This window comes from Saccostrea cucullata, unplaced genomic scaffold (genome assembly GCF_032062105.1).
Source record: "Saccostrea cucullata isolate Sc308-1 unplaced genomic scaffold, CSIRO_AGI_Scuc_v1 ctg1011, whole genome shotgun sequence".
Lineage (NCBI taxonomy): Eukaryota > Metazoa > Mollusca > Bivalvia > Ostreida > Ostreidae > Saccostrea > Saccostrea cuccullata.
The window spans coordinates 425,514-440,540 of record NW_026931569.1 but is presented as its reverse complement, the minus strand read 5'-3'; the positions used below and the strand labels follow the sequence as shown (position 1 = coordinate 440,540).

The 15,027-nt window shown below is 35.0% G+C and overlaps 1 protein-coding gene across 2 annotated transcripts in view; it reads left to right on the top strand.

Annotated features, from left to right (window-relative positions):
• The first annotated feature begins 243 nt into the window (after positions 1-243).
• Positions 244-15,027, top strand: part of LOC134233010 (hemicentin-1-like) — a 59,373-nt gene continuing 44,589 nt past the window's right edge. Inside the window, exons 1-13 of one of the 2 annotated variants that reach the window (XM_062715004.1) lie at positions 244-714; positions 4,149-4,378; positions 5,757-5,879; positions 6,029-6,200; positions 6,507-6,731; positions 8,468-8,652; positions 8,960-9,177; positions 9,500-9,621; positions 10,183-10,360; positions 10,799-10,890; positions 12,338-12,604; positions 13,899-14,023; positions 14,726-14,870. In XM_062715004.1, coding sequence (XP_062570988.1) covers positions 471-714; positions 4,149-4,378; positions 5,757-5,879; positions 6,029-6,200; positions 6,507-6,731; positions 8,468-8,652; positions 8,960-9,177; positions 9,500-9,621; positions 10,183-10,360; positions 10,799-10,890; positions 12,338-12,604; positions 13,899-14,023; positions 14,726-14,870 — 2,326 coding nt within the window. In that variant the 5' untranslated portion in view covers positions 244-470. The remainder of the gene's footprint in view (positions 715-4,148; positions 4,379-5,756; positions 5,880-6,028; positions 6,201-6,506; positions 6,732-8,467; positions 8,653-8,959; positions 9,178-9,499; positions 9,622-10,182; positions 10,361-10,798; positions 10,891-12,337; positions 12,605-13,898; positions 14,024-14,725; positions 14,871-15,027) is intronic. The other variant, XM_062715005.1, reaches the window with a different exon arrangement.

Below are 15,027 nucleotides of genomic sequence, written 5' to 3'. Positions count from 1 at the left end.
AAGGAATTTAAAATCTTGAATTATGCATATAATTTATTTGTAAAGAATTTTAGCTATGCATTTCCGTGATATGCATGTCTTTTACAAATCTTTGACATGTTTGAGAAAATTGTAAACTTCGTGAAACGCGTAAATCAAATGTGTGCACTGAAATCTAATCTATTTAGAATTAAACTTAGCTTTCAGAGATTGCTGAAGTTTATCTAAGAAGACAGCTGATAGTAAAACACACTTGTTCAAAGTAGATCAAGTGTTCACATCTCTATTTAATTCATCATCTAATTAGTTTAAAACAATTATGGGTCTTATCATTGCACCCACAAACAAGGCGGAATTCTCTCAGTGTAAACTAAGCATGTAAAGAGGACTGAAGGATGTATGCAAGTATTTGGATGTAAATTTCCTTCTGTTTTCCATGAAAACTTCTAGGAACTAATATTTTGTTTTACATATATCTTACGCTATTGAGGATGTGTAACTGCTTGCGACAGTGTGTTTTGGTGACGGTTTTGTTAACTTTCTCGGCCGTTGTAGCCCCCCAGGATGATGTGCCCCCCGGGGCTGCTACTCTGGCCTTTGTGTTCGACATAACCGGGTCTATGTATGACGACTTGGTTCAGGTCATCGATGGGGCAGCTAAAATAATGGCTACAACGCTCGCCCGTAGAGAAAAACCTCTATATAATTATGTACTCGTACCATTCCATGATCCAGGTAGGACAATTTTACGAAACAAATATAATAATAATGATGTGTGAGAAAAAAAGTTCTTTCTTTGCATGCTTTGTGAAGGTCAAAGTTCAGGGTCAGAGTAAAAATTAATATTTCTGAAAATGAATTTGAATAGGAAAAAAATAACTTTCACATAAATTGTTACTTTGACACAGAGATTATAAATAGGTTTGTGAAAATTAGGAGAAATTTGGAGAAATTGTCTTATTTTATTACATTATATATCCCTACAAGAAATTTTAAGCTTTTGCAGGCAAAAGTTTAAAATAAAATACATGTAGTCAGTTTTGGTTGTGTAAGAGAACCTAAAACTGTACGCTATAATCTATGTTTCAAAAACTGCAATTGCAAAACATAGATTATCTGATACAGTTTCACGATTTGTAAACTATGGTTTACAACTCTTAACTATAGTAACGATCTGATAAATATAGTTTCAACCGATTAACAACTCTTCACTATAGTTCACGATTGTAAATTATATTTTACAAAAGAAAATCTATGTTTATCAACAAAATCAATTGTTAACGTTTTATTACAGACAGATACACTTAGATTTGCATTCGTAAACTATTAGTTAACAGCCGTTAAATATAGCTTCACAGATGAAAAGCAAAGTTAACGAATTCTAAACTATAGTTTACGGTTTGTAAACTATAGTTTACAGTCGATAAACCTAGTTTATCAACTGTGAAACTATGTTTAGCTCATTTTTGTGAATTTGGCGTGGCATAGATACGTTTGCAAAAGTCGTTCAAATTGGACCCATGCAATATACTTATCAAAGATATTAGGACTTAAATTTACACAAATTTGAATAAATTTCACTGGTTTAGGTTTGTAAGTTCACATGTTTTATTTGTTGTATTTTTTATTGTTTTAAAGGTTATTAAAATCTGTAGAATCTTGAACAATTTGTATTTAGAATATTTTTAAAAAGTTTTTTTTTGATTTTGTAAGATTTTATTCCATTTACACGACCATGTCAAGGAGCACATACTGGATGCAATCCGGTCGACGGGGGATACTTGCCTCTCCATGGCACCTAACCCCACCTCTGAAGTTTTGAGGTCCTTGATTGCTCTTTGTTTAAATGGCTTGAGTTCCTTTTCTCTAGCAATATTTTCTATGATAAATTGTAACGTGAGATTTTCCTATACTGTTGGGTCTTTGTGGAGCAGTGAGGGGGGCACCTGCCTGCCAGGAGTTTTTTGTCCCCATCTGTTCTCTGTCAGATCTAAACTTAGCGGTGGTTATCAGCTCCTGGAGAAATTTATGATGTTTTTATTTAAAATTCATGATCAACAGATTATAAAACCTGCTGATGTGTTTTAAAGTACAGATGAAATACTGCATGTCTCTTAAATGTACTGAAGAGAGAGACAAGCAGCTTATATTTTATGTAACACGAATGTGCAGTGTATACATGGCAATACTCTGATTTTTTTTTGTTATCTCCTTATATCTCATTATTTATTTTGAGCTGTATGTCATCTAATTTAATTCAAATTATTCATAGTTAATGTTGACGTATTCAAAAAAAACTTCCCAGCATGACACTTCCTGAAATTGTTCATATACGAAGGGTTATCAAAAAGTACGTGGACTAGCGCCATAAAATTAAAACCGCTTTAGGTACATCATTGAATTTTAAAATATCTTGCTAGCATCATCTTTTCTATCTAAAGAATAAACTATAAATCATAAATTTTATATTTAATAAATTAGTAATGTTTTTTTAATCAATGGTATGTCCAGGCGGGGCAACTTCGAACACGGCGTTTGTGCGACCTAAGTGTAATTGAAAAAAAAACTTTTGATATGAACATTTGGCATCCAAAAATCCCGTTAATTCAGGTATGTGTTGGGACACAATTGTTCCATGAAATATAAATTTTTTTCTTCATTTTGGAAATCTGTGAAATTTTATCGTAAATGTAACATGGAGTGTCCAAACAAATTAGGCTTTACAAATGACGTCAAAAGGGGGGATCCTTTTCCAACATTCTATAAAGTTTTGCCCCTGAAAAAACTGGTATGGACCCAAGAAATGTTTAAACTGGCTACAGAGAAATGATATGCATCCAATTCAAAGTACTTGTCTTTTAATTTCAAAATAGATTCAGAGAGAAAAGGGTTGCATAGTTAATGTCGATTTGTAGTCAAGGTGTGAAAAATCAATCACGTCAAAAATGAGTTGATCTGTGTTGTAGATATTGAACTATCAAAAGCAAAATATGCTGGCACAATCAATCGAGGATTTCTCCCAACGTATAAATCTATTTGGAAAAATATATTCATTGAAAGCCGCCGTTCATGACATTGTAAAGCCATGTAAACAAGGTTGGTTTAAGTCCTTCCTCAGCTCCAGCGAATCTCACCAAAATAAGTGCATGAGGAAAAAAGAAGCGGACATTGAAAAAAAATAACGTTGTCTGGCGTCATGAAACTAAACGGCGACGGCGCCGGGTGATCATATATAACGTCGTTTTTATTTTCTTATAATTTGGCAAATAATGAACGTATCAAGCTAAATTTTTCAACATTTCTTTATTTTTAGTTGCTTGATATTCCATATTAATTTTGAGAGCACAAACTACATAGTAATAATTTTATAGCCTAAGTCCACTTTTTGATAACCCGTCGTATCTATCTCATTTTTTGTCCTAAAATTTACTTTAAGACTGCAAGATCGTCAGTAGAGAAAAGGCATTAATTTGAAAACTGCTTTGGAATTAAGATATCACTGATCTAAAGCTAAAACTGATATCTTAATCACCGTAAAACAATAAAATATTCAATGAATTTTATGTAATGTTATGTTATACTCGATATGAATGTTTGACATATCTGCACTGCCTGAGATTTTTTTGTAACTAGTTTTATGATGTTAGGATTATACACATGTACCAGATTCTTATTATTTTGCTAGAGCGTACAGAAGTTTATAAAATGTCTAATAATCACTGGCCTAGCTTGTAGATCAGTAACATGAAAGAAAACCATTTTACAGACCCCATAAGAGATTCTTCTCACATTTTTTTCACTTGTGCCAAAGACTCAAGGGAGCCTCATCGTCTTTGTTGTATACTTTTTAACGATTTCTATTTTTTTCTCTGCAGCTGCTGTGCTAATTTCAACTAAGCTTGTCACAAAGCATCTCTTGTCGTGTGCTTTAGCTTTTTCAAGAGGGAGGATTTTTGAAGAATAATAACCTTCATTGCAAATAAAACCATCTTGGTGTTGTATTCTGGCTGACTTGGTTCATACCTTTGATTTTATGACAGATTCGATTAGGCATGTCTTATGAAAAAAACTAACACACCTTTCTCTTGTATATACAAAAGTTGTGAGATAGTCAAGTTTTATATAATTTTAAAGTTAGAAATTAGACTAGTAAATTGTGTACTTTACAGATGTTGGTCCTATTGTGATAACGAAGGACCCTGATGAATTCCAGAGTGAGCTGCGTAACCTGTACGTCCAGGGGGGCGGGGATTGTCCGGAGATGAGTGTGAGGGCGATCAAAGAGGCGCTGGACGTGTCCCTCCCTAACTCCTACATCTATGTGTTCACGGACGCCTTATCTAAGGATTTCTACCTTGGAGAGGAGGTCCTAGCCCTCATACAGCAAAAGCAGAGCCAGGTGAGATCAGGGTTCACTACTTGTCATCTTCTCCTTTGTAAAAATGTTTGCTTCGAAACCGGGGAGCTTTTTGTTCTGAAGAAGGCTAACTAGTGAAAATGCTATTTATTTATCAGAATTAGACGTAAATGACTATGGAACAACAAAGTATTATTATGATGACTTAAACTTTATTTTTGCTAGTTTTCATTATTTAGGTATGTAGCAAAATACCTTATCGCCAATACAACTGGAGTTTTATGTCTCACGGTTGATTCCATACGCAATAATTTCAGTTACGTACCAAAAAACTTGAAGAATAGCCAAGTTACGGAAAAACAAGTTGATGAAACAAGGATGTCTACAGCCTCGCTTCAATCAAATATTTTGCAGAATGTTTAACCTTTTTATAAAATACTTTCTATCATTAAGTTGAATGCTTACCAACGCTTTTCATGTAAATTGTAAGACCATCATTTACACATTGAAAAAATTGCGGATTTTACCTTCGAAAAATCATAAAAAGGAGCAATATGACAGTTTGATATATCGACAGGGGATGCTTAATCCTCTATGGCACCTGATCCCACCTCTTAAGTTTTCAGAGATCCGTGTATCCTCTGCTACCAGTTGGTATTTACATTGTCTTGAGTGACGTATTGTAGGCCGTGTAGTGTAATTGACTGTCGTCTCTTATACTGTAGGATGTGTTTGTATGTTATTTATGATTAATTTAGCCTTGATTGTTGTGATGTAGGCTGTGAAAAAGTGTATTTGTTGTTTATCAGTTTTGCCTGATTGGTTGTCGTCATGTGTGTAGCAGGTTGTGTTGTCTATAATCGCACGTTGTGTTGTCTATAATTGCAACTTGTGCTGTCCATAATTGCATGTTGTATTCTCTATCGTTGCAGGTTGTGTTGTCTATAATTGCGAATTGTGTTGTTTATGATTACAGGTTGTGTTGTCTATAATTACATGTTATGTTGTCTATAATTGCAGGTTGTGTTGTCTATTATTGCAGGTTGTGTTGTCTATAATTGATGGTTGTGTTGTCTATGATTGCAGGTTGTGTTGTCTATGATTGCAGGTTGTGTTATCTATGATTGCAGGTTGTGTTGTCTATAATTCCGGGTTGTGTTGTCTATAATTGCAGATTGTGTAGTCTATAATTGCAGGTTTTGTTGTCATTAATTGCAGGTTGTGTTGTCTATAATTGCGGGTCGTGTTATCTTTAATTGCAGGTTGTGTTGTCTATAATTGAGGGTTGTGTTGTATATGATTGCAGGTTGTGTTGTCTATGATTGCAGGTTGTGTTGTCTATGATTGCGGATTGTGTTGTCTATTATTGCAGGTTGTGTTGTATATAATTGCTTGCAGGTTGTGCTGTCAAAAATTGCAGGTTGTGTTCGTACTGACGGGGGATTGTGGGAATCCGCTCAGTCCCGGATATAAAGTCTACGAGAGAATTGCTTCCACCAGTTCCGGTCAAGTTTTTCTGCTCAAAAAAGACCAAGTCAATCAGGTACGTGTATATAATTACAAAAAGAGTGATCTGTCTCAAAAAAGTACCGTGGAAATGGATGCTCATTGTACAGATTTTTTTTTAATGTCTGCTGCTTATGACCTTTTTACACCAGTTACAAGTTTCCGGGGTTTTTTATCTCTGGTCAGGTGTTAGAGGTTGTACGCCTAACTGTTAAGGCCAGGAAGGTGAATCTAATGTCCGTGGACCAGGAGAGAGCTAACTCCCAGTTTATACAGATTCCTATCGACTCCAGGCTCCAGGAGTTCACCGTATCTCTTAGTGGCTCAAACCCAAAACTCCGACTCTACAACCCTAAAGGTAATCAGACACTCTAACCCAGAACTCAGACTCTACAACCCTAAAGGTATTCAGATAAAAGATACGTATAGGTGTTTATATTCCGAGTCTTGTTTAAGTTGCTTTTAATTTTTTTGTTTTTACTTAGTATTCAATAAACAGACATATGATGTACAGAAAGGTATATTTCTTGTTATCTATGTTGTATGAGCACACTAAATAGTAATATTACTTTTTGATTGGTATCATGGAAAGGGTGTTTTCAACGCATTTACTTTTGACTTCTCTCTATTCGTGATAGAGAATTATGTTTTAAAATTTGATCAGGTGAAGAGGTGACTGTCCAGAATGGTCTGTATGAACTACTGGACATTAAGAATGTTAAGGTGGTCAATGTCCGAAGTCCTGACCCCGGGATGTGGCGACTCCGTGTCGACAGTGGCAGTGCGCATACTTTGAGAGTGACGGGACTGAGCAAAATCGACTTCGCCGCGGGATTTGCCAAAGAAAAACCACGCAATATAGCAACTACAGAGTTACGGCCCTTGGAAGGTAAGGTTGGGGGAATTTTCACAGAAATTTTTCTTCATTATCTTTTTCAACAAAAATAAACAGAAATAAAAATTGATATTGGTGATGGCAATATTATACGAAAGCCCATCTAAGACTTTTTAAAAAATTTATTACACGAATTTAAGGTGTGCTATTTTAAAGGGAATTTAATACTTATTTAAATTCATTAAAACATTAGTTATAACATTTGTTGAATTAGACATAACAAATTTTAAAACAGGTTTTAACAAATTTATTTAAAAGAATTCCTAAAATTATAATTACGATTAAATCAGAGACATAAATAAGTTATTTATGTCTCTGATTAAATTAATTTTTTAAAAAAATCTTAAGTTTGTTGTTAGAAAAAGAGAGGGAGCTTCAGAGTCAGATTATTTATCTTCATGTCGGTGAAGGACGTATCATTAAATTTATTCTGAAATATCTTACAGCTTATTTGTTTCAACGTTTTTGAGGACAGATTATTTCTATTTTACCCCCTTAAAGAATTTTGATCGGGATCAGTATTCAAATCACCTCATTCGGCAAGCCTTGGATGATTCCATTTAGATGAGGTACGAGCCGAGTAGTGTCGAGTGCAAATGTCAGCGAAATTTTGAAAACTAACAAGTTGGCGTAAATCAACTTACTGAAATATTCGTGAAACAGTGCGAACGGGGGTTGCGAGAGATTGGTGAGGAGATTGTATAAGATATATACAATATATTAAGAGAAAATGAACACTAACTTTTATTTAGATGTAACATTACTAGATAAATTCACAGGAGTTCGCAATTTCATCAATAAAGTCACCTCAAGCACAGGGACTTGCTCCTGGCGTGTAAAAAATATTTATGAAAAAAAACGATACCCCTACTATAAAACTGTAGTTTTATAGTAGGGGTATTTTTTTTTTTAATAAATATTTTTTACACGCCAGGAGCAAGTCCCTGTGCCCCAATCCATGAGCTATGCGTCGCTTACGCATAGCTTATGGCTTGGTCAATCGAGTGATTTCTGTTGACTTTATTGATAAAATTGCGAACTTCTGTGATAAATTCTGCATTGATTTATGAAGTCTAACAAATAATAAAAAAAAAAAGTTGCAAAGGAAATCCGCCTGACCCCCACAAGTTTTCATAATATTATGACAGAGAATCTCTTCTGTACATTTTTAATTGTCTAATGTAGTTGATAGAAGAGAAAAAAGCATTACAAACCCTGAGATCCATAAGGAAATAATTTTATAGAGTTTATAACTTTTCTGATATGTGATCGACTACCTGACTACATAGAATGTTCTATTGTTAAAATAATATTGTCCTACAGACCTGGTTTAACATTTGTGGTGAGGGCTTGTATCGACACACAGATTATTCTAATCATTGACTACTTAAATTGACCATCGTGGCAATTAACACTACAAGAAATTAGGGTTAATTTGTTGTTGTTGTTTTTTTTTATTAAATATGATCAAGAAGTTCAGTGGTATCTTTTTATCATGTTTATTCAATATTGATGTTTATTTGTACATGATTCTCAGAGACAGATACACACTTTTATGAAAGTGTTCAAATAAAAATGTTATATTATGGAGATTTATATTTTTATCATGAAAAGGATATAAAAAGTTTTCAGGAAATGTAAGTCAGAATTCAATATTTGATCCCCAGTCCTCTGGTTTAAGTTTACATGTGTTCCTGATTCCTGTTCATACAGAATATCTTTGGTTGTAGGTGTCCCGAGTTATGTGCTAGTCAACACCACTGATCTCGATGCCCCCGGTCACTTACAGAAGCTGCAGCTGGTCAGTCTGAATGGCATCGTTCTGTCCGAGTATCCTCTCCAAGTGGACACAGGCCTCAAAAATATATACGGGACAGAGGCTTTTAAACCTCCATCTAATTACTTCTATGTCAAGGTAACAGAGTAGCCATAATTGTTGTTGATGTTAAACATTGAAAACTGACATTTATATTCAGTATAATCATTTGATTAGTGTGAATTTTCATTATAAGTGTATTTTACTATTAAGCTTTGTATTCATATGAAAGTAAAGTAAACTCGTAGTAATCAGCACTTTCAAGTAATTTGGGAAAAAATGACATTTTAAAAATGACAATAAAGTCCAAATAAACTAGCTCATTTACAGATGTTTTAAGTAAATGAAGAATATTCCGAATCAGTACACTACAGTGAATATTTCTTGCCTATACATGTATTTCCAGGTTGTAGGAGAAGATGACCGAGGTCATGTATTATGGAGGACGACGCCCACCGCTATTAGTCCCCGGACCCCTGACCCACCCATTGTGTACATGCCGGAGATAACACGGAGTTTCTACCACTCAACGGCTACCATAGTATGTACGGTGGAGTCAGTCATTCCATTCACTGTCCAGTGGTACAAGAATGGAAGGAAGGAAGGATCAGAGGTTCTTTTCCAGTATGATCTCACTTATATATTTTAAATTTATTTTTTATTTGAAAATTACAGTGTAAATTATTTGTAAACCAACTTTTATTCGTGACAACTTTATTTCGCAATTTACCTGGGGTAAACTAGTTCACGATGATTAATTCTCGTGATCAAGCCTATTTTGGATCTGTTGTAAATAGCACAGAGACTTTAAGGACCAGTTCGCGGCGAGAAATATTCGTGATGACGAGGCTCTCACGAACATCACGAAAATTTCTTGCATGCAAATAAAAGTTGGTTTACAGTATATACATGTAATTGTTTACAAAAGAGGCATTTTTTATTTTAGAGAGTCGAGTGATGCTACTTATCAGATTTCTACAGCTAGTGCCCGTGATGAAGGCATCTATACATGTAATGCCACAAGTCGCTCCGGAAGTACGGCTAGGACCACTCTACTGGATATCAGTGGTAAATCAAGCAAAAAGATAATAAACTGAGAAAAGACTTAGGACAAATTTTATATTTCAAATAATTCAGTTTTTATTCAACGGATCTGTAAAAAGTTGCATGAGGGCACAATTATTTTCGAACACAAATTTTTGATTACATTTTTGTATTTCAAATTTTTTCCAAAGTTAATAACAATTTAAAATAACTTGATAATTGTTCACAGTTTATGATCTTAAGACCTGAGCTTGCTTAATAATATGTAACTGTGTGAAAGGACAAATTATGTTGAAGAAATCAAAATATTTTCTTAGTGGAAATTAAAGTTGCTTTTCCTTTTTCTGCATTCCACCATATGGTACTTCTGTACTGTTCAGTATTAATGCCTCCAGATATTGCCCCCAGTATTATTTACTTTATTGTATTTACAGAGCCCCCACCTGATATTGCCCAAGTGTTATTCACTTTATTTTATTTACAGAGCGCCCACCAGATATTGCCCCCAATATTATTGACTTTATTGTATTTATAGAGCCGCAACCTGATATTGCCCCAGTATTATTGACTTTATTTTATTTACAGAGCCCCCGCCAGATATTGCCCCCACTGTTAATGTGTCAGTGTTACCTGGAGACAGTGCTTCGCTGGTCTGTACCGTATTTAGCACAGTCCCGTACAATGTCACATGGTACGGGCCTCGGGGACTCGTCCGTAATAATCAGCAGTACATTATCTTTAATAATGGATCATTAATCATAAGGTAAGTTTTTGGTACAGGTAAAATTATATAAAATGGATTATTTTTGCAGGTGTATCACTGTATAGCATCTTTTAACTCTGTAAAAATAGAGCTAGATTTGGTTGGTTGAAAAGTTTTTTAAAATACTGATGCTGGGCACATTGAAACTCAAAAGCCTCCTGATACAACAAAATTCAAAGTTGTTTAAATATGACCCCAATAAGGGATCAGAGTTCACATAAGGTTATTTGAGGAATGAATCGAATAGCAACTCAAGTTATACTGTATAACCTGGGTTGGGGCAGTTTACGCTGTATAAACTGCAAAGCAGCAAGAAAATCATATATGTAATAAAATATACTTTTATTATATGTTTATAAGGTGGGACAAATGTTTCTTTTTTAATTTCACAAACAAAAGGACCGCTTCTCTAATGTCTTCATAAATAAACTTTTTCAGGTCTGTTGATTTGAAAGATGAAGGACAATATGTCTGCAGAATTGGAAACGAAGGGGGTTATGCTCAAGAAAAAGTGTTCCTGAGAGTTCAAGGTAAGAATAGACAGGTCAAGGTCAGAGTTGACTAAAGTTCAAGGTCAGAATTGGCAGAGCTCATGATTAAAATCGACAGAGATCAAGTTCATAATTGACAATGAAAGAAAGATTGAAATTAAAAATGATTCCAGGCCTAAACATTGATTAATGTTTTTCAAGTTGTCCATGTCTAGTTTATTTTTGATTAGATAAGACAATCTTAATCACACTTGCTTAATCAAAAAGTTAGTTTTTGTACCATTGTATAAATTAAGTGCATGTTTTGGAGGGTAAAAATGGGCATTTGTAGAACAAGAGAAAACTATTGTCAACTGATGTCCATCAGCTGAATACAGATGTTGGCAATAGTTTTCTGAAGGATAACAATGTCAACTGTTACCCTTCAGAACATGGACTATTCCTTTTAGTATGATGAATGTCTGATAGAAAATAAGTATGATATTGTCATTCTGAATCAGATTTTGTTTTTCAAAGTGTTTTATCTAGGGATGTCAATTTTACTCGGACAGCTTAGTCGAATAGTCGGATGCTTTAGTCGAACAATAGTCGAATATTCGTTTAATTTTGATCATTTTTTCATATCATTTTCACTGTTTGACTTTTACAGACTAGTTTACAATATTTAACCTACGCTATCACCATTATAAAACAAATTTCTGAATTGTAAACATGTACGTAGTACAATAAAAACTGTACATCAATATGTATCCTATGCATTTGATTTCAAAATTAATATATTAGGTGCACATTTTATCTAAATTCAGAATACCAAACGCTCGTAATTGTCCTTTCTTTACTTAATGGTAGTACATGTACCCCAGAATTGAAGCTAATTTCTACGTGTCCGTCAATACTTGATCTTTGACAGGTAAACAATTAAAGCGTGTTTCTTATTAAAAACAAAGAGAGAGCGAGAGCTTGGAATAAATTTTAATTATGAAATTTTGTGCAATAATTACTCTCATAACTGACCCCAACTTACATGTATTTACAATTTTGTAAAAGCTGTTGAATAGTTGTATCAAGTCGGATCTTAGTTTGAATCTACAAAACTTAACAATTGCCCTCTCCATTTAAAACAGTAAGAGATAGACAATCATTAATAAAGAAGTTTGATTTTCTTTCCCAATCTGCTTGATTTTGAAGACATGTTTGCCGAACATACATCAACGTTCAAATAATTTCCTTAGAACAGTTATAATATACCCTTAATTTTACATATGAAAATTTTGATCTGTAAATAAATGAAATAGGCAAATCTAAGTTTATTACTTAAATTCAAAATTACTATGATGAAACACATTTTTAACGAATAACCAACTAAAGAAATTTTAGTCGATATGATTGAATGATAGTGGAGTACTCGAATATTGGTTGACATCCCTAGTTTTAACCCTCAGCATATCACTGTGTGACTAGGTTTATTCATAGAATTTGTTTACAGTGCCACCGAACGTTTACATCAAACCTTCCCAGCAGACCTTTGAGGTTCGTGACAGTTTGACATTGAATTGTTACGCTGACGGATATCCTCTGCCGTCTTATTATTGGCTGAGGGACGGAGCGCTGGTCATCCCTAACAACAGAATTTCTATAAATAACAACCAGCTGACCTTCACCAACATGGTACGGAGTGACGGCGGGGACTACACCTGTCTGGCAGAGAACCTGGCGGGGGATGACACAGCTAAAGCAACACTGCAGTACATAGGTAGGTACAGCAACATTACAATACATAGGTAGGTACAGCAACATTATACAGTATATAGGTAAGTGGAGCAACATTACAGTACAAAGGTAGGTGGAGCAACATTACTTTACATAGGTAGGTACAGCAACATTACAGTATATAGGTAGGTGGTACAGAAACATTACTTTACATTAGTAGGTGGAGCAACACTGCAGTATATAGGTAGGTACAGCAACATTACAGTACATAGGTAGGTACAGCAACATTACAGTGCAGCAACATTACAGTACATAGGTAGGTACAGCAACATTACAGTACATAGGTAGGTGGAGCAACATTGTAGTATGTAGGTAGGTACAGCAACATTACTTTACATTGGTAGGTGGAGCAACACTGCAGTATATAGGTAGGTACAGCAACATTACAGTACATAGGTAGGTACAGCAACATTATACAGTATATAGGTAGGTGGAGCAACATTACAGTACAAAGGTAGGTACAGCAACATTACTTTACATAGGTAGGTGGAGCAACATTACAGTAAATAGGTAGGTGGAGCAACATTACAGTACAGAGGTAGGTGGAGCAACATTGTAGTATGTAGGTAGGTACAGCAACATTACTTTACATTGGTAGGTGGAGCAACACTGCAGTATATAGGTAGGTACAGCAACATTACAGTACATAGGTAGGTACAGCAACATTACAGTACATAGGTAGGTACAGCAACATTACAGTACATAGGTAGGTTCAGCAACATTACAGTACATAGGTAGGTGGAGCAACAGTGTAGTATGTAGGTAGGTAAAGCAACATTACTTTACATTGGTAGATGGAGCAACACTGCAGTATATAGGTAGGTGGAGCAACACTAAAATACAAAGGAGAGTGAACTACAGCAACATTACAGTATATAGGTAGGTCAATCATAGCAACACTAAAATACATAAAGAAGTGGGATACAGTAACATTACAATACATGTAGGTCATTCATAGCAACAATACAGTTTATAAATGAGTTACAAAAAATATTATATAGCAACAACTTAAAATTCCAAAGAAAACAGAGATTGATGGGTATAACTCAGTGTTTTCCCTTTGTTTCAAAGTAAAGGGTTAGAGATCAGTTGTAACAGGCTAGGGGCAGACGTTTATGAAGAGAATCTCTGTGAACCTTGTGAAAAATTTTCATTTCAATGCGGCATTTTTGTCAGTTGAAGCGGTCAACTTGGCCGGTAGCCGGTTCTTAAGGAAAACACTGTAACTGAACAAATTCAGAGAAAACCTTTTGATATGTACAACTTAACCATTTCAGAAAGACCTCAGATTGATATGTATGAGAAGAAAGTGTTGGTTGGAAGTGGAGACACGGCCACGCTCCAGTGTTCTGCCAAAGGTATCCCCCCGCCTGATATCCACTGGTTTAAAGGGGAACTGGAGGTAAGATCTAAAACTAGGTCACTGGTTTAAAGGGGAATTGGAGGAAAGATCTAAAACTAGGTCACTGGTTTAAAGGGGAACTGGAGGTAAGATCTAAAACTAGGTCACTGGTTTAAAGGGTAATTGGAGGTAAGATCTAAAACTAGGTCACTGGTTTAAAGGGGAACTGGAGGTAAGATCTAAAACTAGGTCACTGGTTTAAAGGGGAACTGGAGGTAAGATCTCAAATTAGGCCATGGGTCAACAGACAAACTGGAGTAAAGATCTACATGAAGGTCACTGGGGTAATGGATAAACTACAGTGTAGATCTACATTAGGTCACTGGGTCATGGACAAACTTCAGTATAGATCTACAGTTAGGTCACTTGGTCATGGATGAACTTCAGTAGAGATCTACAATTAGGTTATGGGGTTAGTGGATGAACTGCAGTACTTTCTAATGACTGCATGCTCCAATTTTGTTCTACTTCCTTAATTTTTGATTTGTAATAATATTTTCTCCTGTCATTTTGATTTAGTAGGTCTTTTCAGACTCTAAATTAAATAATATTTGAGAGGCAAATCTTTACTATGCTTTACATGAAGTTAAAGGAAACCGAACATACAAAGTTGATATATTAAGTATTTTAATCTTTATATAACAATCTCAAATCATTTGAGAAGTTTTTGATGTTTAAGAAAGTTTTCCTCATTACTGACAGTTGAATCAGTTGTCCTATGTAAAGATAGCAGCTAACGGGGACCTGTCGATTCTGGGGGCCCAGGAGCAGGATGAGGGGGACTACATGTGTATCGCCACCAACACTGCAGGAAGTGACTCGGTCATTGTCAACCTAGAGGTCGGAGGTCAGTCAACATCATCAAGTCATTATATTTACAGCAAATATAAAGTATAGGTTCATTTGCTTTGGAATGAGCTTAAAACATCTAAACAGTTAAAGGATAAATATTACATTTACCCTTGGCCCAAGAAGGATATGCATATGTATATTCAAATTTTGTG